This window comes from Oncorhynchus nerka, linkage group LG10 (assembly GCF_034236695.1).
Source record: "Oncorhynchus nerka isolate Pitt River linkage group LG10, Oner_Uvic_2.0, whole genome shotgun sequence".
Classification (NCBI taxonomy): domain Eukaryota; kingdom Metazoa; phylum Chordata; class Actinopteri; order Salmoniformes; family Salmonidae; genus Oncorhynchus; species Oncorhynchus nerka.
Window position 1 is genome coordinate 32,029,413 of NC_088405.1, and position 27,052 is coordinate 32,056,464.

A 27,052-nucleotide genomic window follows, 5' to 3' on the forward strand; every position below is an offset into this window, starting at 1 on the left:
GAGTGTGTAGGAGAATGAGAATAAGGAAGAGAGGAGAGAGGAGAGAAACACAGACAGAAAGGAACAGCAGGAGGAGAGATTAAGAGGGTGAATTCAGTATTTTCAGAAGGAAAACAAACTCACTCCACTTTTTATTCCCCCCAAAATATTCGATGCACAGGGTCGCGGATGTAGTTGCAGTGTACAGTGAAATACTTCAGCTCCAACAGCGCAGGTGTGAAGGAAACAATAAAAGCAACAATAATAATAAATACATATTTAGAACTGTGACAATGATACATATAAATGTCCATTGGAAGGCCTCCCGAGTGGTGCATCGCAGTGCTAAAGGCGTCACTACAGATCCGGGTTCAATCCCGGGCTGTGTCGCAGCAGGACGCGACCGGGAAACCCATGAGGCGGCGCACATTTGGCCCAGCGTCGTCCGGGTTAAGGGAGGGTCTGGCTGGGATGTCCTTGTCCCATCACGCTCTAGCGACTCCTGTGGCGGGCCGGGCACATGCACGCTGACAAGGTCACCGGTTGGACGGTGTTTCCTTCGACACATTGGTGCAGCTGGGTTAAGCGAGCAGTGTGGCAAGAAGCAGTGCGGCTTGGCTGGGTCGTGTTGCGGAGGACGCATGGCTCTCGATCTTCGCCTCTCCCGAGTCCGTACGGGAGTTACAGCAATGGGACAAGACTGAAACTACCAATTGGATATCACGAAATTGGGGGGGGGGGGGGGGGGGGCATGTCCATTGGGGGGTCCAAAGGGAGAACAGCGGAGACAGTGGAGGCAGGAGGAGCAGGTAGCTGACTAGTGGTGGCTATTCAGCAGCCTGATGGTCTGGGGGTAGAAGCTATTGGCCAGTCTGATAGTTTTAGCCATGAAGCTCCTGTACTGCCCTCAAACGAGTGATGGAACACCCGGTTTTGTTGGTGTCCTGGATGGCAAGCCGTGCGCACCAAATGGTGCATTCGGGCTGGACATTCTGTTGTTACTTGAAGTAGCTTGGCTACATTATGTAACTTGCCTATGGTGTTGAGAGAAAGGCGGTGTCGTGTTTTTGAAACCAGACCTCCACATTTTTTTGTTAGCATTCTAGCATAGTTCTAATGTTCCCGAACTATAAACAAAAAAAGGGAAAGATCAAGATAATGTGTCTAGGGTTTAGCCTGGGTCTGTACAAATGAAGTTATTTCCAAATATGGATGAAGCACAGCTGAGCATAAAACCCTCTGTAGTGCCTTGCGGTCAGCGGCCGTGGAGTTCCCGGCTGTGATGCAGCCCGACAGTATGCTCTCGATGGTGCTCCTGTAGAACACTGTGAGGGCCCTCGGGGACAAGATTCATTTCTTCAGCCTCCTGAGGTTAAAGAGTCGCGGTCGTGCCTTCTTCACCACGGTGTCCTTGTAGTTTGACCATTTCAGCTCCTTAGAGATGTGTACACAGAGGAATTACACATTTTTTACCGCCCCGTTGATGTGGATGGGGTCGTGCCCAGCTTGGTTCTTCCTGAAGTCCACAATCAGCTCCTTTGTTTTTCTGATGTTGAGGAAGAGGCTGTTTTCCTGGCACCACACCGTCAGAGTGCCTACCTCCTCCCTGTAGGCCGTCTCGTCGTTGTTGGTGATCAGGCCTGTCGTGTCATCAGCGGACTGTCAGGAAGTCCAGGACCCAGTTGCATAGTGAGGAGTTCAGTCCCAGGGCTGTGAGGTTTGTGGTGAGCTTAAAGGGCACTATGGTATTGAAGGCCGAGCGTAGTGCAACCGCCTCCTCACATATGCATTCCTCTTGTCTAGGTGAGTGCAGTGTGCAGTGCAACAGCCTCCTCACATATGCATTCCTCTTGTCTAGGTGAGTGCAGTGTGCAGTGCAACAGCCTCCTCACATATGCATTCCTCTTGTCTAGGTGAGTGCAGTGTGCAGTGCAACAGCCTCCTCACACATGCATTCCTCTTGTCTAGGTGAGTGCAGTGTGCAGTGCAACAGCCTCCTCACATATGCATTCCTCTTGTCTAGGTGAGTGCAGTGTGCAGTGCAACAGCCTCCTCACATATGCATTCCTCTTGTCTAGGTGAGTGCAGTGTGCAGTGCAACAGCCTCCTCACACATGCATTCCTCTTGTCTAGGTGAGTGCAGTGTGCAGTGCAACAGCCTCCTCACATATGCATTCCTCTTGTCTAGGTGAGCGCAGTGTGCAGTGCAACAGCCTCCTCACATATGCATTCCTCTTGTCTAGGTGAGTGCAGTGTGCAGTGCAATAGCGGTTGAGTCGTCCGTGGATCTGTCGGGCGGTAGGCGAATTGGAGAAGCTTGTGTGTGTCAGGGTGGGAGGAGGTGATGTAGTGTTTGACTTGCCTCTCGAAGCAGTTCATAATGACGGAAGTGAGTGCTACAGGTCAGTAGTCATTCAATTAATTTCCCTTTCTTGGGCACGGCGATGATAGTGGACATCTTGAAGCAGGTGGGGATAACGGCCTGAGTTAGAGAGAGATTGAAAATGTCCAAAATACCACAGCTAGCTGGTCTGCACATTCTCGGAAGGCGCGGCTCGGGATGCCGTCTGGGCCGGCAGCCTTGCGAGGGTTAACACGTTTGAATGACTTACAGTACCATGTCTTCCGTGGAGACCGTAAGCACGTAGCCCTCGTTGTCCTCAGGGACTCTCCTCGGCAGCTCAGAGTCGTTTGGCTCGAAGTGTGAGAAAAAGGTGTTTAGCTCGTCGGGTACGTACAGCATTGGTGTCTGCGACATGACTGGCTTTCTTTTTGTAATCCGTGATCGTTAGAAGCCACTTCAACATACGCCTCGTATCCGACCCGCTGAATTGCTCCTCCACTTGGCTGAAGGAAAAAAGCTGCACAATAATGCCTCACGACACGGGCTTGTGTGCTTCAGCATTACACAATACCCTTCTGTCACCCCAACTCAAACTCTCAGACAGAACGGTTCTATTATAGAACAACATCCCGTCGTCCAGCCTCCCTCAGATCAACGCACACTGATAAGGGAACAGTCCTCAGCGCCTCGCCTGCTGATGGAGTCTTATCACCACAATGTCAATCTGACTGCAAAATGTAAACCAAATTGAATGGTGATCTGAAGTGGATAAGATGGGCGAGGTGCCAATACTGCTAATAACTCTGGATATATTAAAGCACTGACATGAGTTATGGGGCTATTTCTAGATGGGGAAAGTTGTTTGGTGTTGATGGCATCTTTATTCTTGGAGTATAAAGGCCAGCAGACTGAAAAATGTCTCTCCAGGCTCTACACCTGGATTGATTTAAATGGAGTCACGTTTGTTTTTGTCCTCTAAACACACATCAATTTCGATTAGCGTAGATTAGTTTGATGGACAAACAGCTCCTTTGATTGTGTTTTTTCAAATGCGAAGAATGATCAATGGCTGGCATTGAAGCAGAACTCATTACCTTGTTTATCCGCAAAGCCAGCCAATAGCTCTTTCTCTCCCTCTCTCCCTCATATTTCCACTCTCTTTCTCCAATCCCCACCTTTCCCCCTGTCCTCTGATCTGTCTTCCAATATTCTCACTCTGCACTCTCAACACTTCCAGATTCCCCCCTGTCCCTCTCTGACCTGTGTGCCGGTGGTCTCCTGGAAGCAGCGTCCCAGCTGGCTCTTGGAGGAGACGGGCTGGTACTGGGGGACGTAGCTCTGCTGGTTGGGGTAGATGATGTTGTGTCCCTGCTGCTGGATTTTCTGTCTGCTGTCTGAGTGGTGGTAGGTGTAGTGGGACTGGGTCTGGGAGTGGCCATTCTGCCCATTGCCTTTCACCTTCTGCCCATTGGCATCCAGCTGGGAGACCTGATGGATCTGCACCGAGGCCTCCGGGGGATGCTTCACGTGGATGTTCACGATGCTGGGGGCATATTTCACTGGGGGAGACGAGGTGAAAAAGGATACATGGGGTGAAAATTATTGAAAAGAGCAAGTTAATGTTCTATGACTGCACTTTAGATGTACACTTATTGGATACTCCTTCGTATTTCTACCTATATGCCCTTGGATAAAAATGAACAAAATGTTAAATAAATATATATTTTTTAAACTGAACATGCATTCGAACTCAGTCCTTCCATCTTACCAGGGTTCTGTCCATTGCTGAAGGTGAGAGGCAGAGTGTGAGTGGAGTGAATCTGGGATGTCTGCTGCTGCCCATTCCCATTCTGAACAGGCATCTGGCAGAACTTCCCCATGTAGGTAGCCGGGCACTGACACTTGTCCCTGGCACTGCACTTCCCTCCATTCATGCAGGGCAGATGGCATACCACTAAAAAACACAAAGAACGTGAAGTTCAGCCAGCTGTGCCCACAGGTGACAGCGATCCCAATGACATTCCCAACACACACACACACACACACACACACACACACACACTTTACGGCAGTTTATTGTTGGAAAAAAGGTTTAACTCGGAGGCCGATCTATCTTTAAATAAACAGCAAGTAGACAAAACAACCATTGTTTACGAACTTTGTTTGACATTTCATGATGAGTTTACCTTCCAATATTATTTTCTTCTCTGATTTCACCCCCCACCCCCACATGCCACGGACCTCCTCGAGGAAGTTTGTGCTTTGGCACAACAAGATATGGAGCAGGAATCTCGAGCTGCAACATTAAGAGTCATGACGGATCCACCCAGACCCAGGAGAACAAAGCCTGTGTTGTTCAGCCATCGTTCACATCTTTATCATTGTCTTCCAGAGTTCGACGACTTTACACACTCAGGTCAGTGTCCAAACACTGCCCGACTCCCCCACCATCAATATTCATCACAAAGATGCAAGGAGGTGGATGGCAAATGATCCATTCCGCTTGGAGACCGCATAATTCCTCAGCAAATCTGGCTTAATTGAGGAGCCTGTAATGTATTCAGCCCTAGGGTTCGTTTTCCATCATAACAGTCATCAAGACCTCAGCCCGGTTCTGAGGGAGACCTCAGGCCCAGATAAGGCTACTTGAGGCTAAGACCCAAACCACATGACAGAGGTGTGCACAGGAAAGTATTACACTGGAAGTTCAAGGTCTTTACTGTAAATACCTTGCTGTTGGTACAGCAATTGAGTAAGTGCCATTCTTCTTTTGTATTCTCTCTTAACCCATCATTCACACCTAAAGTCTCCCTTTTCTCTTTCTCTCGCTCTTCCTCGGTCTCAGAGGTGTCAGTCACCCGAGGCTTATTCATCCACAAAGGAATTTCCTTCATAGCTCCAGCTAGTCTTCACGCGCACCGCACACGCCAACACACTACTCACCTCCGCTAACCATGCACCGCAAGCCAGATAAAAACTTTAAAAACGACATCAAACTATACAAAATATAGCCAGGAGCCTGCTAGCAGACAGAGTGTGGAGCATGTGTGTATTGGACTCCGTTGCCTAGTCCTCAATTTGTCTCCCCAGAGTCACCCAGAAATATACGCAGTTAGCTGATCGCTGACCTGGGGGTGGGGGTGGGGGGGTGGGGGGGTGGGGGTATTACTGACACTCAACCACCCTGTCTGCTTCCGTTCCCCCCAATGGGAATACCTGCTGCCTATGAGGTATATCTTGGCTGCCTGGGTCTGTCGTCCTTTCTACCAGTGCAGGAATCTCCTTAGCAAACCACGAGTCAATTGCTCAATTGAGCGAGAGGGAACTAGTAATCACCCTCTTCTGGCACTCCATTACAAGTTGTAGGAAAGCCTGTCAAACACAGCTGAAATTCCTGGAAGGTGTAATGTGTTATAATGTTCCACACATACAGGAAATTTAATCACATGCTTTTCAGGTCTTTAGAGGCAATCTTAGCCTTGCGCTAGTGTTTCAAATTGAAAGGCTGTTTCAAATTCATTGTAGAGAAAGTTAAACATGTTCCATCTATAATAACATTCCTACCGTAGCTAAAAAGAAAGAGGCTGACTTTGTCCTGTGGCCTATAGGTCGTGTTCAGTGCCTCCCAGTCACTACTGTAGTGTACACATATTGCATCCATGTATTTGGTTTAATTTAGTGTGTTTTCCCTAAAAAGGGACAAGCACAGTTTGGTAGGATTTGCAGTGTTGAAACATAATGGCAGACGTAATACATCTGCCTTTCCCCAACCCTCTCATTATGGTGACAACAAGACTGCTCCCAAACCTCACATCCCTGCTGCCTCTGATTCTCTCTGGCCCTGCCACACACTTCTGTTTGAAGTCCTCTCTCTAGCTCTACCCAGCCCCAGCCAATCCCTGCCAAGCCTGACCCATGTCATTACCATGCAGCTGGTGGCATTAGGAGCATCAGGTGATTTCCTGTTTGATGTGCAAAGGCATCTCAGGGACTACGGGTTATTATTCACATATGGGACGTCTGGAAGAGACAGGATCCATGTAAAATGTGATTTGAGAGGGTGTAATTGGCCAATCAAATCACATCCGCCGAATACAAAAAGGTATTGGCCTAACATTGATATGCTTACTGACAAGACCTTAACCAACAAAAATAAGTGTTAAGAAAGTACTACATCATTGACTAAATAAAGTGAAATAAACAAATAGAAAAATAACAATTAAAGAGCGACAATAAAATAACAGTAACGAGGCTATATACAGGGGGTACCGGTACAGAGACAATGTGCGGTTAGTTGGTGTAATTAAGGTAATATGTACATGTAGGTAGAGGTAAAGTGGTTGACAAACCGTTTGCCACACGTAGCAAGACTGGTCATTTAAACAAAGCAGAAGCTATACATGATAATCATTGGTTTGATGGAATCCACATCAAACCATATTGGAGGAGTACGTATGGCCATACATATTTCCTGACCACGTGACCTGACCAGGAACAACTCTCGGTTCTATGGATGAGGTTAATCAAGTTCAAGTTAGTTTGCACATGATATACACTCAGTGGACAGTTTATTAGGTACACCACCCGTTTATGAAAATGATTTACTCCTACAGACAGTGAGTCACGTGGCCGTGGCTTGCTATATACTGTAAAGCAGACAGACAGGCATCGAGGCATTCAGTTAATGTTCAATTGAACGTTAGAATGGGCAAAACGAGTGACCGAAGCGACTTTGAGCGTGGTATGATTAGGGCTGTGACACTCATTACATTTTGTCAGCCGGTGATTGTCAAGAAAATAACTGCCAGTCTCACGGCAATTGACAGTTAATTAACCTCTCTTGGGTAGGGGGCAGTATTTTCACATCCGGATGAAAAGTGTGCCCAAAGTAAACTGCCTGTTATTCAGGCCTAGAAGCTAGGATTCCAAGTGAAGCTGGTTGAGAGAATGCCAAGAGTGTGCAAAGCTGTCATCAAGGCAATGGGTGGCTACTTTGAAGAATCTCAAATATAAAATATATTTTGATTTGGTTAACACTTTTTTGGCTACTACATGATTCCATGTGTGTTATTTCATAGTTTGATGTCCTCACTATTATTCTACAATGTAGAAAATTGTAAAAAAATAAAGAAAAACCCTTGAATGAGTAGGTGTGTCCAAACTTTTGACTGGAACTGTATATAGGCGGTGTCAGAGGAAGGCCCCAAAAATTATCAAAGACTCCAGTCACCCAAGTAATAGATAGTTCTCTCTGCTACCGCACGGCAAGCGGTACTGGAGCGCCAGGTCTAGGTCCAAAAGGCTCCTTAACAGCTTCTACCCCCAAACCATAAGACTGCTGAACAATTAATCAAATGGCCACCTGGACTATTTACATTGACCCCCCCCCCCCCTCTTTGTTTTTACACTGCTGCTACTCGCTGTTATTATCTATACATAGTCACTTCAGGCGTACCTACATGTACAAATTACCTCGACTAACCTATAGGGGTATATTGCACATTGACTCGGTACCGGTACCCCCTGCTAACCTGCATTTAAATCAGCTGAGTCAGAAAGAGTGACCGACCGTACCATAGTCCCAAAATCAGCCACAGTCTTATGTGCTCCAGATGTTTCCTCTGACTACCACACAGAATAAAATGTTTTAATTTCACCTGGTGGACAGTGAACACCCACGCACAAACAGAAACAAGCACATACACGCTGACTAATTTCCTCCTCGTCCACTGAGGAGTGGAGCGTGAGAGAGTGAAAGAGAGTGAGGACCGGAGCCCTGGAGGTTGTTCATTAAGGCAGGCTGCTGTGCTCCCTCCACGGGCCTAGGCAGTGTGATTAGATGAGGCTGGGTCAGCAGCAGCATAGTGCAGGTCCCCTGGGAGCCTAATGAGATTTTAAGACGCGGTGTCTGGCACATCACAGAAAAAAATCCCACTTAGTGGTTAGAGCAGTAAGGCAGGTTGGCCCAGATGAGGCAACCCTAGACTCACGATAGAGGCTAGCGCCTGGTGTTTACTGCAGGCACAGTCTCTGGCAGCCGGAGAAGCCCCCGTCACCCCCCCCCCCCCTCCACCGCAGGCAGCCTGTCCACTGAGACTGTAAATACAGTGCCACGCTTTCCTGACTGCCAGGTAGGGATGACAACAAACAAAAAAATCTACGAAGAAGAAAAGAACATGGAGGGAGGGAAAAAAATAAACTAATGAAAGGAGGAAATGACAGCTACAAGAGGATTAGTCAACCTCAGTCATCTCCAGCTCCATATCAGACTGGTGCTGCACAGGTCATAAACTCCCCAGCATGCTCCAACCACTGGCAACCTCTGAACTCTCCCTTTCCTCTATAGCTACAGGTTATATTCTCCACCAGACCATCACCCAGCCACAACTTGCGTACGTGGGAGTGAAGGGAGCTAATAAAACTCAGTGAACGTGTTTCGGTTAAATACCTGGCACTCTCCTTTACAGGGCAGACAGACAGACAGAGAGAGAGAGAGAGAGTGAGAGGGAGAGAGAGGGAGAGGGAGAGAGAGGGAGAGAGAGAGATAGTGAGAGAGAGACGGCTGCAGACTTTTTTCCATCCCCGGGAGCCACATGCTTTCAATTAGGCACTGACCAAACACCTGATTACACTCCTTTGGCACAGTGAAATCCTAAACGCACTATTACTGTGTAATGCTCATTAATCAAGTCTCATACAGGACCCCAGACACATAGGCCTCCAGACAACTACCTCCAACCAAAGTCAACAGCCCTCATCACCTCTGTAAAAACTGAACAGGTTACCCGAGGAATTAGGAAATTAATAGAATACTGTGACAGTAGAGAGACACAGAGGGGTCGAAAAGAGTAGGAGAGAGAGAGATAGAGAGAGAGAGAGAGAGAGAGAGAGAGAAAGAGAGAGAGAGAGAGAAAGCGAGAGAGAGAAAGCGAGAGAGAGAAAGCGAGAGAGAGAAAGCGAGAGAGAGAGAGAGAGAGAAAGCAAGAGAGAGAGAAAGCCAGAGAGAGAGAGAAAGTGAGAGAGAGAGAGAGAGAGAGAAAGCGAGAGAGAGAGAGAGAAAGAGAGAGAGAGAGAGAAAGCGAGAGAGAGAGAAAGCGAGAGAGAGAGAAAGCGAGAGAGAGAGAGAGAGAGAGAGAGAAAGAGAGAGAGAAAGCGAGAGAGAAAGCGAGAGAGAAAGCGAGAGAGAAAGCGAGAGAGAGAAAGCGAGAGAGAGAGAGAAAGCGAGAGAGAGAGAGAGAGAAAGCGAGAGAGAGAGAGAGAGAAAGCGAGAGAGCGAGAGAGAGGAAGAGAGAGAGAGAGAGAGGAAGAGAGAGAGAGAGGAAGAGAGAGAGAGAGAGAGAGAGAGAGAGAGGAAGAGAGAGAGAGAGAGAGAAAGCGAGAGAGAGAGAGAGAAAGCGAGGGAGAGAGAGAGAAAGCGAGGGAGAGAGAGAGAGAGAGAGAGAGAGAAAGAAAGCGAGGGAGAGAGAGAGAGAGAGAGAGAGAGAGAAAGCGAGGGAGAAACTTAATTCCTTCATCAGTAAGGAGCTGATATGGAAACCAAATGAGACTGTTATATAAACTGCCAGACTGCAGACTGTACAGTAGTAAACTGTGCAGCTGGGTCAAGCTCTCTTTCCAGATGCATGTCGAGCAGAGTTGGACTGCAGGAGAGGAGGGGCTGTCTCCATCGGCGACCGAGGGTAATGTGGCAAGCCCAGAACCACCAGCCCTACAGACCTGAGAGCTGACTAGGTAGGACAGCAGCTCAGAACCACCAGCCCTACAGACCTGAGCGCTGACTAGGTAGGACAGCAGCCCAGAACCACCAGCCCTACAGACCTGAGCGCTGACTAGGTAGGACAGCAGCTCAGAACCACCAGCCCTACAGACCTGAGCGCTGACTAGGTAGGACAGCAGCCCAGAACCACCAGCCCTACAGACCTGAGCGCTGACTAGGTAGGACAGCAGCCCAGAACCACCAGCCCTACAGACCTGAGCGCTGACTAGGTAGGACAGCAGCCCAGAACCACCAGCCCTACAGACCTGAGCGCTGACTAGGTAGGACAGCAGCCCAGAACCACCAGCCCTACAGACCTGAGCGCTGACTAGGTAGGACAGCAGCCCAGAACCACCAGCCCTACAGACCTGAGCGCTGACTAGGTAGGACAGCAGCCCAGAACCACCAGCCCTACAGACCTGAGCGCTGACTAGGTAGGACAGCAGCCCAGAACCACCAGCCCTACAGACCTGAGCGCTGACTAGGTAGGACAGCAGCCCAGAACCACCAGCCCTACAGACCTGAGCGCTGACTAGGTAGGACAGCAGCCCAGAACCACCAGCCCTACAGACCTGAGCGCTGACTAGGTAGGACAGCAGCCCAGAACCACCAGCCTGTGGTAATAACAGCGCAGCACAATCCACCACGATTAATAAACCTCTTTCCACTGGACTGTAAAGTAAAATGTTCCTTCGCAGAGCCTCCAACAGCAGAGTGGCATTTCGTACAGTGTTAAGTGGGTAAAAACTACAGTTGCACCTCACCCTGGATGAAAGTGTTCCAAAGCACAAAACAACTAAAGCTTGTTATGGGCTTGGTAAGCGTGTTATTTGGCCAACACCCTGTTGCAAGCAGGGACACATCCCCCCCTTTTTCTTATAATGAAGCAACACTCTCCCTCCTCCTCTTTCAACACTCAGTTACGATAAACAAACACGGGATTTATTCTATTTACGGGTGCTGCTGGAGACGGCCTGCACACCGTGAATAAAACTCAGCGCTCCCCTTTCCAAGCTCAGGACGTGCGCTACCTCACAGCTCTCCTGGCTCTCAGCGGGGAGGGGAGAGCAGGCCTGGGACAGATTGCAGGTCTCGACAGGTACATTAGACTGACACTACTCCAGGTGCGCTCATTTAAAGAGACAGTCACACAGACAGACCCTTGGCTGCAGAGCTTCACAACAGAGCAGGAAAAGACTGCTACATTCGCTACACCTATACTGCAAAATGTGCATTGACTTCACAAAGTATAGGTATTTAGCGATGACTAAAATAAGTATCTTCAACCACAAAATGAGTAACACAACACATAGTGAAGAGCTAGAATTTGTTTGTTTTTTACTACGGCCCAATCAACAACGGCAAACTGTACAATATGCATCATGAATGCTGACTCGATAGGGATGGCCACATTGACCGTGCGTCGCAGAACCAGAGCGAGACCTCTCGTGTCTGTGTCTGCTGCTGAGTCAGACAGGAATTCATCTTCTTCGGGTCTTCCCACATGTCTGTGTCAAGAACAGGATACGGCAGACAGCGGTGAGCTCCTTATAAGGACTGAGGCAGGTTAACGAGACGTTTCCAGGGTCTGTGCAACACCCACCTATTGTGCTCCTGCATTGACCGGTCATTGGGACATGTTATATACGATGTGTGTCAGATACTATACTGTTATGCAGGAAAACGCAGTAATGTCAACATGAACCATCCAAATAGCCTCACACCTCATCCAGAACGCAGACAGTGTGAGACAATAGAACGTACATGACAGATCTCATTGTATTGCCCTAAAACACACACAGCATAATAACCACCCGAAATTCAGATGCCTTCTATCCCATCATGCACCAGACACAAGGCAGCAACCACATCGGATGAGCACAGGACGGAAACAGACGGTGAGGGATGATAAGGTGAACCGGAGATCACTCACCTACTCTGAAGTTGGGGGCGGTGAGGGTGTCTGCGGCATGGCCGTTCTCACTGACGATGGTGGTGGTGTTGCCCAGCTCACAGTTGTTCTGGCACCGGCCCCCCGTGCAGGTCACCTTGCAGATGGTGGGTGTGAAGACCACCTTGATCCGGCCTGTGTGGTTCCCCACTGCCACCCGGGATGCACAGCACACCAGCAGAAAGAAGAGGGAGAGAAGTCTCGTCAGTCTCGTATCCATTGGTTAGTTAGTATCACCTTGTCCGCCTGTCACGAACGATCACCAACAAATAGTTTCAGTCAAAACAACAACTGAAACGACTGTTGTCCTCTTTTCACATATACTACGGTTGTCTCTCTTTCCCCCTCTTTCTCTTTCATTCCCTCTCTCTCTCTCCAACTGCTCCTAAATCCGGTGGCGTCTCTGAAACATGAGGAGGGGGAAGAGAAAAAACGGAGGGAGAGAGTTCAGCCAACAAAACTCTGGGATCCAATTCTTCATCAAAAGTCAAGTTCCCTGAGAGGTGGGTATTGGCAGATGCCATGCTTTATTCCAAGACGGATAGAGTGGGCATGGCAGCCTAGTCGGCCCTGGCTTCTCTGCTCATCCCCCTTTCTCTCTCACTTTCTCCCTCCCTTTCCCTCCTGTCTCCCACCCAGCACATTTTCAAGGACTTTGGCACCTCTATTTGAAAGAAAGCCCTCCCAAAATGCTTTGCTGTGTGTCCTCCTGAGATCATCTCTCTCTCACTTTAGGATGCAGTCACGCCTGTCCACGTTACTGAGAGAATACGAGTCTACCCGCCTGCCCACGTTACTGAGAGAATACGAGTCTACCCGCCTGCCCACGTTACTGAGAGAATACGAGTCTACCCGCCTGTCCACGTTACTGAGAGAATACGAGTCTACCCGCCTGTCCACGTTACTGAGAGAATACGAGTCTACCCGCCTGTCCACGTTACTGAGAGAATACGAGTCTACCCGCCTGTCCACGTTACTGAGAGAATACGAGTCTACCCGCCTGCCCACGTTACTGAGAGAATACGAGTCTACCCGCCTGCCCACGTTACTGAGAGAATACGAGTCTACCCGCCTGCCCACGTTACTGAGAGAATACGAGTCTACCCGCCGCCCAGTCTACGAGTCCCGCCTGCCCACGTTACTGAGAGAATACGAGTCTACCCGCCTGCCCACGTTACTGAGAGAATACGAGTCTACCCGCCTGTCCACGTTACTGAGAGAATACGAGTCTACCCGCCTGTCCACGTTACTGAGAGAATACGAGTCTACCCGCCTGCCCACGTTACTGAGAGAATACGAGTCTACCCGCCTGTCCGCCCGCCCATTCACCTATCCTACCCCTATCCTCTCCCCTCCCTCAACACCAAACCCAGCCCTCATATGAAACAGACAGACAGGCACAGAGACAGACAGGCACAGACAGGCACAGAGACAGACAGGCACAGACAGGCACAGAGACATACAGACACAGAGACAGACAGGCACAGAGACAAACAGGCACAGAGACAGACAGGCACAGACACGCACAGAGACAGACAGGCACAGACAGGCACAGAGACAGACAGGAACAGAGACAGACAGAGACAGACAGGCACAGAGACAGACAGGCACAGACAGGCACAGAGACAGACAGGCACAGAGACAGACAGGCACAGAGACAGACAGGCACAGACAGGCACAGAGACAGACAGGCACAGAGACAGACAGGCACAGAGACAGACAGGCACAGAGACAGACAGGCACAGAGACACACAGGCACAGAGACACACAGGCACAGAGACAGACAGGCACAGACAGGCACAGAGACAGACAGGCACAGAGACAGACAGGCACAGAGACAGACAGGCACAGAGACAGACAGGCACAGAGACAGACAGGCACAGACACACAGGCACAGAGACAGACAGGCACAGACAGGCACAGAGACAGACAGGCACAGAGACAGACAGGCACAGAGACAGACAGGCACAGAGACAGACAGGCACAGAGACAGACAGGCACAGAGATAGACAGGCACAGAGATAGACAGGCACAGACAGGCACAGACAGGCACAGAGACAGACAGGCACAGACAGGCACAGAGACAGACAGGCACAGACAGGCACAGAGACAGACACAGAGAAAGAGAGAGAGAGACTAGTGAGACAGAGAGAAGAGTATTGACCACAAACATCTGTCCAGGGTCAACCGCATCCCTTCCCAGACTATCCTCCAACTTGACCCTTTCTACTTTTCTGCATCCAGTGACACAAGTCTCTATAGAAAGTTCCACAGCTTCGCTTCCTGTTTTCTCCCTTTCACTTCTTACTTTTCCCTGCACCAACGTCTCTCTCTACATCTCCTCTTTGCTTCTTGGCAACCCCCCCGCCGTTCCAAACTTCCCCCAAACCCCAGACTCCTGAGCTCAACGTTTCGTCTGCGGCTGTCAGCTGTTCACACCAGACAGAGCAGAGATGCAGGGAACATTGCCAAAGGGAGAGAGGGCTTTTTTCTCTAAACCAGAGAGCAGGCAAAACCACTGAATTAGAGGCTTTGGGCTGCCTTAATATTTGCTATAAGGTGAAGAAAATAGGTCGATATAAAAGTGGAATTAATATGATGTAGTCAAAAGCCAAAGACTAATAGACAGCTGGTTTTAAATGTGAGCCAATTGTACCATATACATAGTAGACAGAGTATTTAAAAGAGTTTAGAAAGTCTATTTTGTCAGTCATTTCCATGTAGGAATGAGTATTGCTCTGACAGAGTCTGGCATGGGAGAGCTGATGGGAGGGGGGCTTTAACAACCTGCTCTGCTCCTTTAAGACCCTGTAGACATATCAGGCTCAGCCTCTGGCTCCTGGTAGGGATCCACACACAAACCATCAACCTCTCCATCAAACTGCTGCTGCCTGCCGAAAGGTCCTGCATTCTTTACCTGCAGTATAATCCCCCATGTCACACCAGGGCTTTCTGAGTCTGCTACACTGCACCATCCATCGCGCCAGACTACCCAGAGTTCAGCCAGTGGCGTGTCACTTTTCAGACATCACCTCTCACTCAGTTCAGTCTCTCTGCACTCTGGCATTCGCCGTATTATGGCGGTTTCAATCCATCACCTCATCTCATCTCAAGCGTTCTGGCTTCTCCCTGGGGGCTGGGCTTCATTCGGCCATTACCTCCCGGTAGTTTGTGGCTCTTTACGCTCTGGGGATTCTGGGTGCTTATGCTACCACCACAAGCACTTTCATTCAGTGAAGGCCTGGGTATCACCACTGTCAGGGGGTATGGAGATGTATGGACAGGAGAGGCCTTGGAAACACATCACATTCCCCAGCACATAGAGATCTATAGAGGGCTCTGTGCCTGCTGTCTGACAGCTCTTCCCCTGCACTATGTTCAACACAAGCCTTAACCACTCTCACATGGCTCGGAGCACAGAGTCCCTGGCCACAGCAGTGATGAAACATGTCCGCCTTCAAACCCCCAGCAGCCCTCCCTCCATCCCTACTCTGCCTCCAAATGTGTGCAAGCGGGTCCTTCGCACGGCACGGCAGACGTCCCCAGCTCTGTGGAGCATATGGAGAGAGAAGCTGGAGGGGCGCCTTAGAGAGAACACAGACATCATTTAGCGGGGAACACACAGGGGGGCTAGAATGGAGGGATGGGGAGGGGGGTATGGAGAGAGCAAGTCCCCAAGAGAAAAGAGAGTCTTCTTTTGAGCCCCTGGTGAACCTCTAGGAGTCCAATGTGTCCCCGTATGAGGGGGGGGGGACAGCAGTCTCCGAGGCCAAGTGTACCCTTCCAGCGCGATGGTATACAGCACAGAGCGGGAACCTAGTTTGTCTGTCTGTCTGTGTGGTAGAGCTGAGGGACAGATGGGAAGAATGGCTTTCCCAGACACGGCACCATAGCTAGCTGCTGACAGGCTGTCTGTCGCGTGGGACAGGGCTGACAGGAAGGCTGTGGGCGATTTAGGAGCACAAACATTCTCCCCTGTCTGCTACTCAAGCAGGCAGGCAGCACACCGACACCACCGCATACTGGGCTAAAACCAACAGTGACGTCCCTACTAATTTGGAGCCGAAGGCCTGAGAGGCCATTCACTGTGACATGGGTATCTACGGGTAAGTGTTTCGCAATATGGAGAAAAGCTTTTTGTGCCTTGACTCTTTTTTTTTAATGGGCAGAAGACAGAAGGGGATGGGGTTCTATTGTGCCCTTGTACAGATATAGTAGAGGTCATAAAATGGAATGCATCTTCCCCATCGTCCCTTCTCTCTTTCGGTCTTCCCTCCCTCCTCTCCGTCTCTATCTCTCTGATGTCTGGCCATATCGCTGGTGGTCCCACACTGGAGTTAAATCAACGTGGACTGGGGTTATTTGTAGCTGTGTGGCCAGGCTGGGGCTGCCTGAGGACTACAGCCACAGGGCCCCAGAGGGGAGTGGGAGGAAAACGCAGACAGACTCACAGAGACCCACAGAGTCTGTTGTGTCTACACACTTCTCCATTAATAGCACAGAGACTGTCTGCTCAGACAGACATGGAGCCATTCACTTTCAGGTCAGCAAGTTCATCTAACCTTATTTACCTAAGCAGACGCCCACTGGGAAGTTTAACAGGAGGTTAAAATATTTACAACACAGTAGAGTATAACTTCAGGTGTACAGCATATCAGATGCATGACATTAAAGTAACTGCCCAGTGTTTACATGAAATATGACCTATAATTACTTACAATATAAGTGAAATATTTTTCCTTCCAAAAAATGTTAATGAAGTATGCTAAAAAGCATATTTTTGTGTTGGAATGGTGTGGGCGCACGCAAACAACAACATTGTGTGGGTCTTTAACGGTCACTAAAAAATTCATGCAATCCCGGGTGGCGCAGTGGTTAAGGGCGCTGTACTGCAGCGCCAGATGTGCCACCAGAGACTCTGTCCGTGGGGCGACGCACAATTGGCCTAGCGTCGTCCGGGTTAGGGAGGGCTTTGACGGTAGGGATGTCCTTGTCTCATCGCGCATCAGCGACTCCTGTGGCGGGCCGGGCGCAGTGCGCGCTAAGAAACGTTGCCAGGTGCACTGTGTTTCCTCCGGCGCATTGGTGCGGCTGGCTTCCGGGTTGGATGCGCGCTGTGTTAAGAAGCAGTGCGGCTTGGTTGGGTTGTGTATCGGAGGACGCATGACTTTCAACCTTCGTCTCTCCCGAGCCCGTACGGGAGTTGTAGCGATGAGACAAGATAGTAGCTACTAAAAACAATTGGATACCACAAAATTGGGGAGAAAAAGGGGTCAAATTAAAAATAAAAATATTCATGCAAGTAGACCACTGATTGGCCAGTTCATCCTCCTCTAGACCGCTGATTGGCCAACTCGTCCTCCTCAGGGAGATGGCATCATTTTCTTTGAGGAAACACTAAGCATTTTATTTAAAAAATGTAAAATGATATATACAATTTTATGGTGCAGGTTTTGAAGGGTACGAGAATAGGATGAGTCAACAACATTATTTGGGTAACAGAATATTTACTTTAAAAGTTAGATTTTCACTGCAGAGTTACTTTAAATACATACCATGAGAAGGGTAATCATCACGCCTTGCACTATTCATGGGTCTCACTTTCAGAAAGATTTAACTGTTCGGCCCCATTGTAAAGTGTTAAATGGAAGATAATGCATCCTCCATGGTGAGAGCCGCGAGGCCATTCAGTAGCATTAAGAGGAGCAGATAACAGGTATTCAACAGCTCAGATGGCCTCTCACATCTGTGGCACTTGTTGTTTCAGCAATTGAGGGGGTTCTCCGTTGTGTGACAGTCTATCGTCTCGCTCTGTCATTTCATTTTCTCTCCCCACTCCCTGCCTTTATCTGAAATTGCCCTCCGAAAATGAGGCTAATAATTCATTTTAGACAGCGCCGAGCAGCAGGCAATGCTTAACTCTTTATGCCATTACCGCTGTGGCTGCAATTTGAACAATCCAATTGCTGCCCAACTTCAAGCTCTGCATTCCCTACACCCGTACAGCATTACAGTAGATGTGTCTGTGTACTGTGTATACCCATAAGGAACAATTGCTGCTTTTTATCCATTGAGTAAAGATCATCTATTTAACATTCGGTGACTTATCTGACTAGAGGCAGCTGACAATGTGACAGATGTTCATGTCGAGAACCCATCGAAGGACTAAACGTACCATTTCACGTTCTCTTCCTCGCCATAAGCTACGTCTCCAATTACCATCACCAATCTGGCTTCAACCAACCTGCAGCGCCGCGCCCGTGGCCCAATTAGTGACAACGATTCAAGCTCAAATGGGACAGGAGATGTGCTTGTTCAAAGTTTGGAGTTTCAAGTGATTACTAGAGCGCCCCCCCCCCCTTGGGCCAATTTTGTAAATGGCGGTTCTCTATGGCAAGACGCATTATTCACCCACATTTCGTCAAAAATCGGGCCATTGCTGTCTGAGATATCCGTAGTCCTCCCTTCCGTTTTCATTCTGGGGGACAATAAAGAGCATATAAACTTGAATGCACCTTCCACACAGTGATTGGGATAACACCAGTGACCCAATTAGGCTGTGTGTGTTGTTATATGACTGTTGACACGGAGTACAGCAGGAACCTATTCCACAGGGGGGAGAGCAGGCCACTGCACAGTGCTGGAATCGCATTGGCTCCCGTAACGTGAGAAATGGGCACAGCCCAAACCCCATGCAGAAATAATGACAGGCTGACCTAACTAAAGCGCTGCTACCGTGTCCGTTTTGGCAGTGATTAATGGTCGACCCGATCAATCACCAGCCATGAAATAACAAACAGACCAGTGTAATTGGCTCAGCTGGATCTGCTGACACTAGCTGATGTCGTGCGGTTCACTCAATGAGTAGAGAAAGTAGAGAGAGACTGTCACCCTGTCACAGAACTTTCCAAACCCCGGGTTCAGTCGTCCCCCGTCTGCCCCGTGCCAGCAAAGCCGAGCCTGGGAGAAATGCCGTGCCTGGGAGAGCTCAGAAATCTTAATACCGAGCCGATGACACTTGTATTAATAAATGTAATTCATTTGTGAAACAACATCTTTAATGTGTTTGAGGACTTTGCTTACCACCACAGAATCAATGGCTGGCAAAGGGCTGGAAAGGCCTCAGACTCACAAAATCATCACTTAGTGAATACGAGCTGATTTGACAGCAGAGGTTTGGGACAACATAGTTGTTCCCTGTGAGTTAAGATGACTGTTTTTCAGCTTCTCTTGACACATTTTTTAAATTGAACCTTTATTTAACTAGGCAAGTCAGTTAAGAACATTAAATGTTGGTGTTTCAGATACAAATCCAAGCCTCCAAAGGCTTTAATTTCATATGATGTTAATATCTGTGGGTAGAGTTGAAATAAAGCCAACTGTCAGTCCAGTAGCGAACCTTCCTAAAGGGAGAAATGTGTTCCTATGGAGCTTAGGAGGAGTTAATACAGTAAGAGGATAGGATAAAGGAGGTGGGCTACCCACCATGGATGGGGTTGTGTTCCACCGTCAGGGGAATGGGTCTGTCAGGCTGGTGTTGGACGCGAGTCTGGGAGTGTGTGGTGTGTGTGTTGTAGTACTTGGGCTTCAGGACAAACTGCTGGCTACCAGGTCGGCTTCTGGAAGGGAGAAAAAAAACACAGTCAAACACGGTAAAGAACCATTTCATTTCTGGGTTCGAGCCCAGGCTCTGTCGCAGCCGGCCGCGACCGGGAGGGCCATGGGGCGGCGCACAATTGGCCCAGCGTCGTCCGGGTTAGGGAGGGTTTGGCCGGTAGGGATATCCTTGTCTCATCGCGCTAGGTGTATGGTGTTTCCTCCGACACATTGGTGCGGCTGGCTTCCGGGTTGGAGGTGCATTGTGTCAAGAAGCAGTGCGGCTAGGTTGGGTTGTGTTTCGGAGGACACATGTCTCTCGACCTTCGCCTCTCCCGAGTCCGTACGAGAGTTGCAGCGATGAGACAAGACAGTAACTACTACTAATTGGATACCACGAAATTGGGGAGAGAAAGCAGGGTAAACATTTTTTTATATTTTTTACATAACAATTTCATCTATGTAATGAGTTCTGAAACGTGTACCATACAATCATAGGGTTAAATCTGCAACAGAAACAAAAGTAAAGGGTGAAATAAATATTCTGCAGAGAGCTGTACTTGATGACTGTATGAACGCTTTGACATTCATGATCATTCCCAAGGCCCACACCTCCTAGGTGAAGATGATGGGGGGGCTTAAATCACGTCGGCAGTCATCTCATATCCTCCCACTCAGAGGGACATGAGACAAAAGCACTTCCCAGAAGCCCAGAGGATGAACCTAATCTCTCCTGGTGAGACGGGTGAGGAAACCCAGACACGTCCTCAACACTGTGGGAGGGAGGGGCGAGAGGAGGGGGGTGGGAGCTGGTCCAAAACAACGAGACCGCCCTGTAGACCCCCTGACAAGGCCCAGTCAAACATGAAAAAACAACAGGGGTGTATGGAGAGCAGAGTGGGGGGTGAGTGGGCAAGACGACGAGGGTGAGGATAACATGAGAAAACAACAGGGGTGTATGGAGAGCAGAGTGGGGGGTGAGTGGGCAAGACGACGAGGGTGAGGATAACATGAGAAAACAACAGGGGTGTATGGAGAGCAGAGTGGGGGGTGAGTGGGCAAGACGACGAGGGTGAGGATAACATAGGATTGAAGTAGGACAAAACCATTCAAACACAGCCGTGCAAAGCCTCTCTACTCCTAACCACTCTGTAAAACGTCCCTCAGCTCAAATGAAATGTGACTGGTTTACACAAGAGGAAGAGAAATCTGGTCATCTGGTGCTGAGCAATATCGCCAGAGACGGCAGTAGTAGAGTTGTTTGTCCTTTACAGTATAACCGTATCAAATTGTCAGCCGCCGCACTAAAACCACTCAGACTAGTCTGGGTCATGGAAACAGAGGTCAAAGGACGAAAGAGACTATTCTTTTTGTCAGGAGAAAAAAGAGCACAACAACATGGGTGATGTTGAGAGCCGTTTCTAACAGGTAGTAAAGGGGGCGGATAAAGAGACAAAACATTGGAGACGTACTAACTTATCAGAGGTCTGAACCATCTTCATATGCCTACAGGAGACAGTGTGCTGGCCAATAAATAGCTGATCAACTAGAAGAGGCGCAGTCAAGTCCCTGTTCCCATAAAAAGCCATGTATTTAATGAACATTTCATCTCAACAACAACTAGCTAGAAGCCTTCTTCAAGCTACTGCAATAAGTATTGTGTTCACATCTAACATAAAATAAACACACCTGTGTCAGACTTGTATGATGCCCTCCTGTCCCAAATTTAAGTCCTAGCAACACACAAACAGACACACACACACACACAGACAAACAGAGACAGACAGACACACAGTGAAGTTGTCTCTCCAGGCCACCCGCGACTGTGGGCTTGAACTTGACGGTCAACCCCGATGTGACCATCTCATCTCACGTGAGTCTGTTTCCACAGTTGACTCCTCCCTTTCATCTTCATTCCTCCCTCTCACTCACACACACACTGTCAAACACTGTGACTTCAAGGAATCGGAACGGATTACATCTTGTTTTATCCTAAGGGGCAGAGTGTGGTGGCGGGGGGGGGGGTTGGGGCATCAAGGGTTGAACACAGCTGCACTGACACTTGGCACGGCTTCTCATGTGCCTGCTTTCATCCCCCACCACCACCCATTCATGGAGATAGTACAGGTACATCAAAGTTGGGACCAAGATACTGAGAAACAGCTTCTAACTCCAGGCCATCAGACTGTTAAACAGTCGGCACTAGCCGTCCTCCACCCAGTACCCTGCCCTGAACCTCAGTCACTGTTTTAGCTGGCTACCACCCGGTACTCTACCCTCCAACTTAGAGACGGCAGCCCTATGTACGTAGTCATTGAACACTGGTCAATTTAATCATGTGTACATACTGTTTCAAGCACTTTACATGTACAGTACCAGTCAAAAGTTTGGATACACCTACTCATTCCAGGGTTTTTCTTTATTTTTACTATTTTCTACATTGTAGAATAATAGTGAAGACATCAAAACGATGAAATAACGCTTATGGAATCATGTAGTAACCATAAAGTATTCATAGTTTTGAGCATTCATAGTTTTGATGTCGTCTTCACTATTATTCTACAATGTAGAAAATAGTAAAAAGAATGAAAAACCCTTGAATGAGTAGGTGTGTCCAAACTTTTGATTGGTACTGTCTATATTGTGTTCTAGTCATTGATCATCCTATATAACTTTTTTATTTTCATGGATTATGTGTGAATAGTTTTTTTTATTGCTGCACTGTTGGAGCTAGAAACACAAGGATTTCGCTGCACCTGCAAGTTTGTGTATGCGACCAATAAACTTTGATTTGATTTTGTTCTGTTATTCACTGTTTATGGGTTTCTATGTGATGGCGTTTGATTGGCTGTAATTCCAGTAGCTGACATTCCTTTATGGCCCCTTGGGGGCAGAAAATCAAACACTTTTATGCTCATACACTACATACCTCCCTTTATATAACATAATTGTAGGCCTATATATACACACATTATGTGGTATGCTTACAACTGTGTCTATGTGGATTAGCTAGGATAAGGTTAGTTTTACGTAGGAGCAAAACTCAATTGAATTGAGAGAGAGAGAGGGAGTATTTCACAACAGTCCTCAGTTGTCTTTCTCTTCTGTCTCTCTTTCCAAATGGCGATCTAATCTGCAGCGTTTGCCGTGCTCAAATGCCTGTCTGATGTAATGTGTTTGAACAAAGGAGAAACATATTCCAGCCACCTGGTCACATCAAAGCCCTGCTTGGAGAGCAGACTAAAAGGTGACAGTAATGCTCCCCTTTTTTAGAGGGAACATTGCCACACCAACCCTCAAACGGCACCAGTGGTGTAGTGGGAGTGTAAACGCAAGTAAACACAGTTTACCCACTTTTTCTTTGCACACCAGTTTACTCCCCTTTTGCAGAAAAACACATTAAAAGTATAGGGAGCACTACTTTTTCGACACAACCAGTGACAAAATTGACCCACCCATTTTATTGTTTTACCACTGACCGACAGACTCAAAGTATTCAGACCCCTTCACTTTTTGCATATTTTGTTAAGTCACAGCCTTATTCTAAAATGGATTAAATATTTTTCCCACATCTATACACAATAGCCCATTATGACAAAGCGAAAACAGGTTTTTAGAAATGTTAGCCAATTTAGATAAAAAAAACAAAAACAGAAATACTTCATTTACATAAGTATTCAGGCCCTTTGCTATGAGACTCGAAATTGAGCTCAGGTGCATCCTATTTCCATTGATCATCCTTGAGATGTTTCTACAACTTGATTGGAGTTCACCTGTGGTAAATTCAATTGATTGGACATGATTTGGAAAGGCACTCACCTGTCTATATAAGGTTGACAGAGCATGTGCAAAAACGAAAAAAAACGTAGAGCTCCGAGACAGGATTGTGTCGAGCTACAGAACTGGGGAAGGGGACAATAGAGTGCTGAGTACAAGGCAGTTAGCAAGTTTGGTAGGCTACTAATGACCATCAGCAGCATCAGAGTTTGAAGAAGCCTAATTACCGTGACTAAACGGTCACGTGGAATTTGACTGCCTTCATGACTCGTGACCGCCGGCGTGGCGGTTATACGGTTGACGCAACAGGCCTAGAGAGACCTGAAAATAGCTGTCCAGTGACGCTCCCCATCCAACCTGACAGATCTTGAACTGCAGAGAAGAATGGGATAAACTCCAAATACAGGTGTGCCAAGCTTGTAGCGACATACCCAAGAAGACTCGAGGCTGTAATTACCTCGAAAGGTGCTTCAACAAAGTACTGTGTAAAGGGTCTGAATAATTACGTTAATGCGATATTTCCCAGGTTTTTTTATGTATACATTTGCAAAAATGTCTAAACCGGTTTCTGCTTTGTCATTATGGGGCATTGTTTGTAGATTGGTGAGGGGGGGAAACATTTAATCAATTTTAGAATAAAGCTGTAACATTAACAAAGTGGAAAAAGTCAAGTGGTCTGAATACTTTCCGAATGCGCTGTATGTCAAACAAAAACCAACGATTGCAAAGTTAAACAAATAATACAACTATGCACAAGGACTACTTTTTTAAATCATTTCCACCAACATTTTTATAAAAACACATTTACATGGGCCACACATTGGAGAGTCTATCTCCACTCAGAATGGACGACCTGTATTTTATCCTCTAGTGTCTTGTTGATAGTTATAGTTAGATTTTTTAAAGTTTATTTTATCTTTATGATGGCCTAGGAACAGTGGGTTAACTGCCTTGTTCAGGGGCAGAATGGCAGATTTTTACCATGTCAGCTCAGGGATTCGATCTTGCAACCTATCGGTTACTAGTCCAACGCTCTAACCACTCGGCTACCTGCCACCCCTGATTTCATTGGAGTTCAGAAGGAGAGAGAGGACAGACTGAGGTAAATGTGCACTCGCCAAATAATCAAAGTTGTCTGTGAGAGACTTTTTACAGGTCACCAATCAACCAGATTCTGAGCCACCCAGGGCCCAGATGGGCCAAGAGAGACTTATCCCAGGGTTACCCTCAACACAGACGAAAAAACTTTACATTTATTTCTCCATCAATAAAACTCAGTGGCTTTCTTTCCCCTGATTTAAATGAGACGGGAACACATGCAGTAAGTACTGGGAGCTATGTGTTAAGCTCTTCCACATGCTCCTAGTTGGCCCATTGACTTTGGCAAAAGGTGCAGCTCTTACCCAAACCATCTCCAACATGGCAATTACCTCCACAGAAAAACAGTGAGGATTAGATTAATTCAATTGGAATTGTTTAAGAATGCAATTTAAAAATATTGGGTGCAGTACAAGGTCACCTTAGTCGATCTCAACACATACTAAACATGTTTTGATAAAGAAAATGTTTAGCTTGATAAAACTGTTCTGCTTTAAAGGAGTAGTTCACTATTTTACAACTTGATGTTAAATGGTTCCTCACCTTAAAAGTAGTTGATGGGCCAAAATAAACTACAATCTACAGTTCAGCTTTTTGGAAGTGATGTTTCAAAAAAATAATATCAAAATCACCTGAAAGCAATTCAAATCAAATTCATATTTGGTTTGATGTTATTAAAATGTGATTTGGCCATAAAAAATAAACATGCGCACATTCATAACATGCTCACTTCCATTGACTCTTAGCTGGTGGTGGCTAAATTTAGCTGTAGTTTGTAGTGGCTCTTTAAAGAAAACTGAACTGGGCTAGGCTACTTTCAAGGGGAGGAACCATCTAACATCAAGTTGTAAAATAGTGAACTACTCCTTTAACAGTAAACCTAGTCAGCAGCTGTGAACTGATAGTCCCACCTATTCTCAAAAGATGGTCCATGGTTTCCCCATTGGTTGCTTAACACACCTCTTTTTAAGGGACACATCAACTATATGGACGATTTAGACCTACAGCATACCACCCACCAATTCTCCTTCCTGCTCTACCCCAGGTGGAAAGATTCTGTTTCATCATTCCTAATTGACAATACCATAACTCACTTAGGCCAGCTAGCCAAGCTTCAGTTGGACTGAAATAGAAGAAAAACAATAGTGAAAACATAAAACAAAAACAGTCAAGGTTGTCCGTGTATGAGACCATGAATAGAATCCATACTTACTGTACCGAAAGTAATGATGGGCTACTGTTCTTGTAACGATCACTAACTTCACCAACCCCAAGGAGCATGGAGGAGATTCTTGGCCTTCAGACAATATCAAAAACATTGGGGTGTTGAAAACCTGATACAAATCACAGTTTCAAACAATTTGCAGGACAAATTATTTCCCTGTAGGGAGAGGGACTGATGGTAATGTGGTTTTCCTGCACATGAAGACTTGAGGAGTGAGGAATGCTGGTATGGAACGAGTGCTGAGGCCAGTTGGCAGAACATGAGCGTCTCGCAGACAACATCCATCAAAGCAGAGATTTGTCATGTTATCCCCTGATTGAGGGGACTGCTGGTCTCAGCTACGCTCTCTCTCGACTGTGATTGGTGAGGTGATACCTGTGTCTCCCCCTTACTCTACACTGCCTACCACAACACCACTGAGGCTGTTTTGAGGACCTCTGACAGGAGTCTGGAGACAGACAGGCCAACCCACCCAAATGGAGGCTCACTTCTCATACATTTTTCTGCAGCTCCAGCTTAAAAAAGGACACTGGGTTGTATTTCAAGACAAAACCAACAAGTTAGGGAACCTAAAGAGTTCAGCACCTGTGCAGGACTGCTTCAAGACATCTCCCCTCACCAAAATGATCAATGAAGACAACATATGCAGAAACATTGTGTCTGGGACTGTAAGGATTCAAATACACAGGGGAAAACCATCATTTTGCATACCTTAAGTTTGGAAATAATAACCTGGTAAAATAATAACCTGGTAAAAACCATGAATTACTTCCAACTTAGAAACAGTATCCAGCAAGTCTGTAAAAACAATTTAAACTACCTACCAAATAATTAGTCATGTGACAATGCCATTTTACTGTTGGCACGGTACGCAGGTAGCCTAGCGGTTAGAGCTTTGGGCCAGTAAACGAAAGGTCGCTGGTTCAAATACACGAGCCGACAAGGTGAAGAAAACTGATGATGTGCAAGGCACTTAACCCTAATTTGCTCCAGAGGCGCCATATTACTACTATAGCTGACCCTGTAAAACAATACATTTCACTGCACCTATCCAGGGTGTATATCACAATAAATACATTAAAAGAATATACATATATATTCTCAGCAATTCATAACTCTAACAAACAACATTGAATAGAGGGGACTAGAGAGCCATTAAAGACTGACTCCAGTGATTTTTGAACTGGTTGTACCTGTTTGCCACCACATGAGTCACCTATTGACATTTTGGTGTCCTTATCTTACTCTCTGGGAAGCTGTGATTACAGAAACTGAAAGAAGTCCTCCGGCGATTTAAAAAAATCTTCCCAACAAGTCCATAACGTC

The 27,052-nt window shown here is 47.3% G+C and overlaps 1 protein-coding gene across 7 annotated transcripts in view; it reads right to left on the reverse strand.

The window, feature by feature from the left end:
- The window catches only part of LOC115135153 (latent-transforming growth factor beta-binding protein 1-like), a 133,950-nt gene that overhangs the window by 85,675 nt on the left and 21,223 nt on the right, over positions 1-27,052 (reverse strand). For all 7 annotated transcript variants that reach the window (XM_029669519.2, XM_029669517.2, XM_065023217.1 and 4 more), the window contains exons 4-7: positions 19,516-19,649; positions 12,013-12,180; positions 4,092-4,277; positions 3,584-3,882 (exon numbers count right to left, since the gene is read on the reverse strand). In XM_029669519.2, the coding sequence (XP_029525379.2) occupies positions 3,584-3,882; positions 4,092-4,277; positions 12,013-12,180; positions 19,516-19,649 (787 nt within the window). The remainder of the gene's footprint in view (positions 1-3,583; positions 3,883-4,091; positions 4,278-12,012; positions 12,181-19,515; positions 19,650-27,052) is intronic.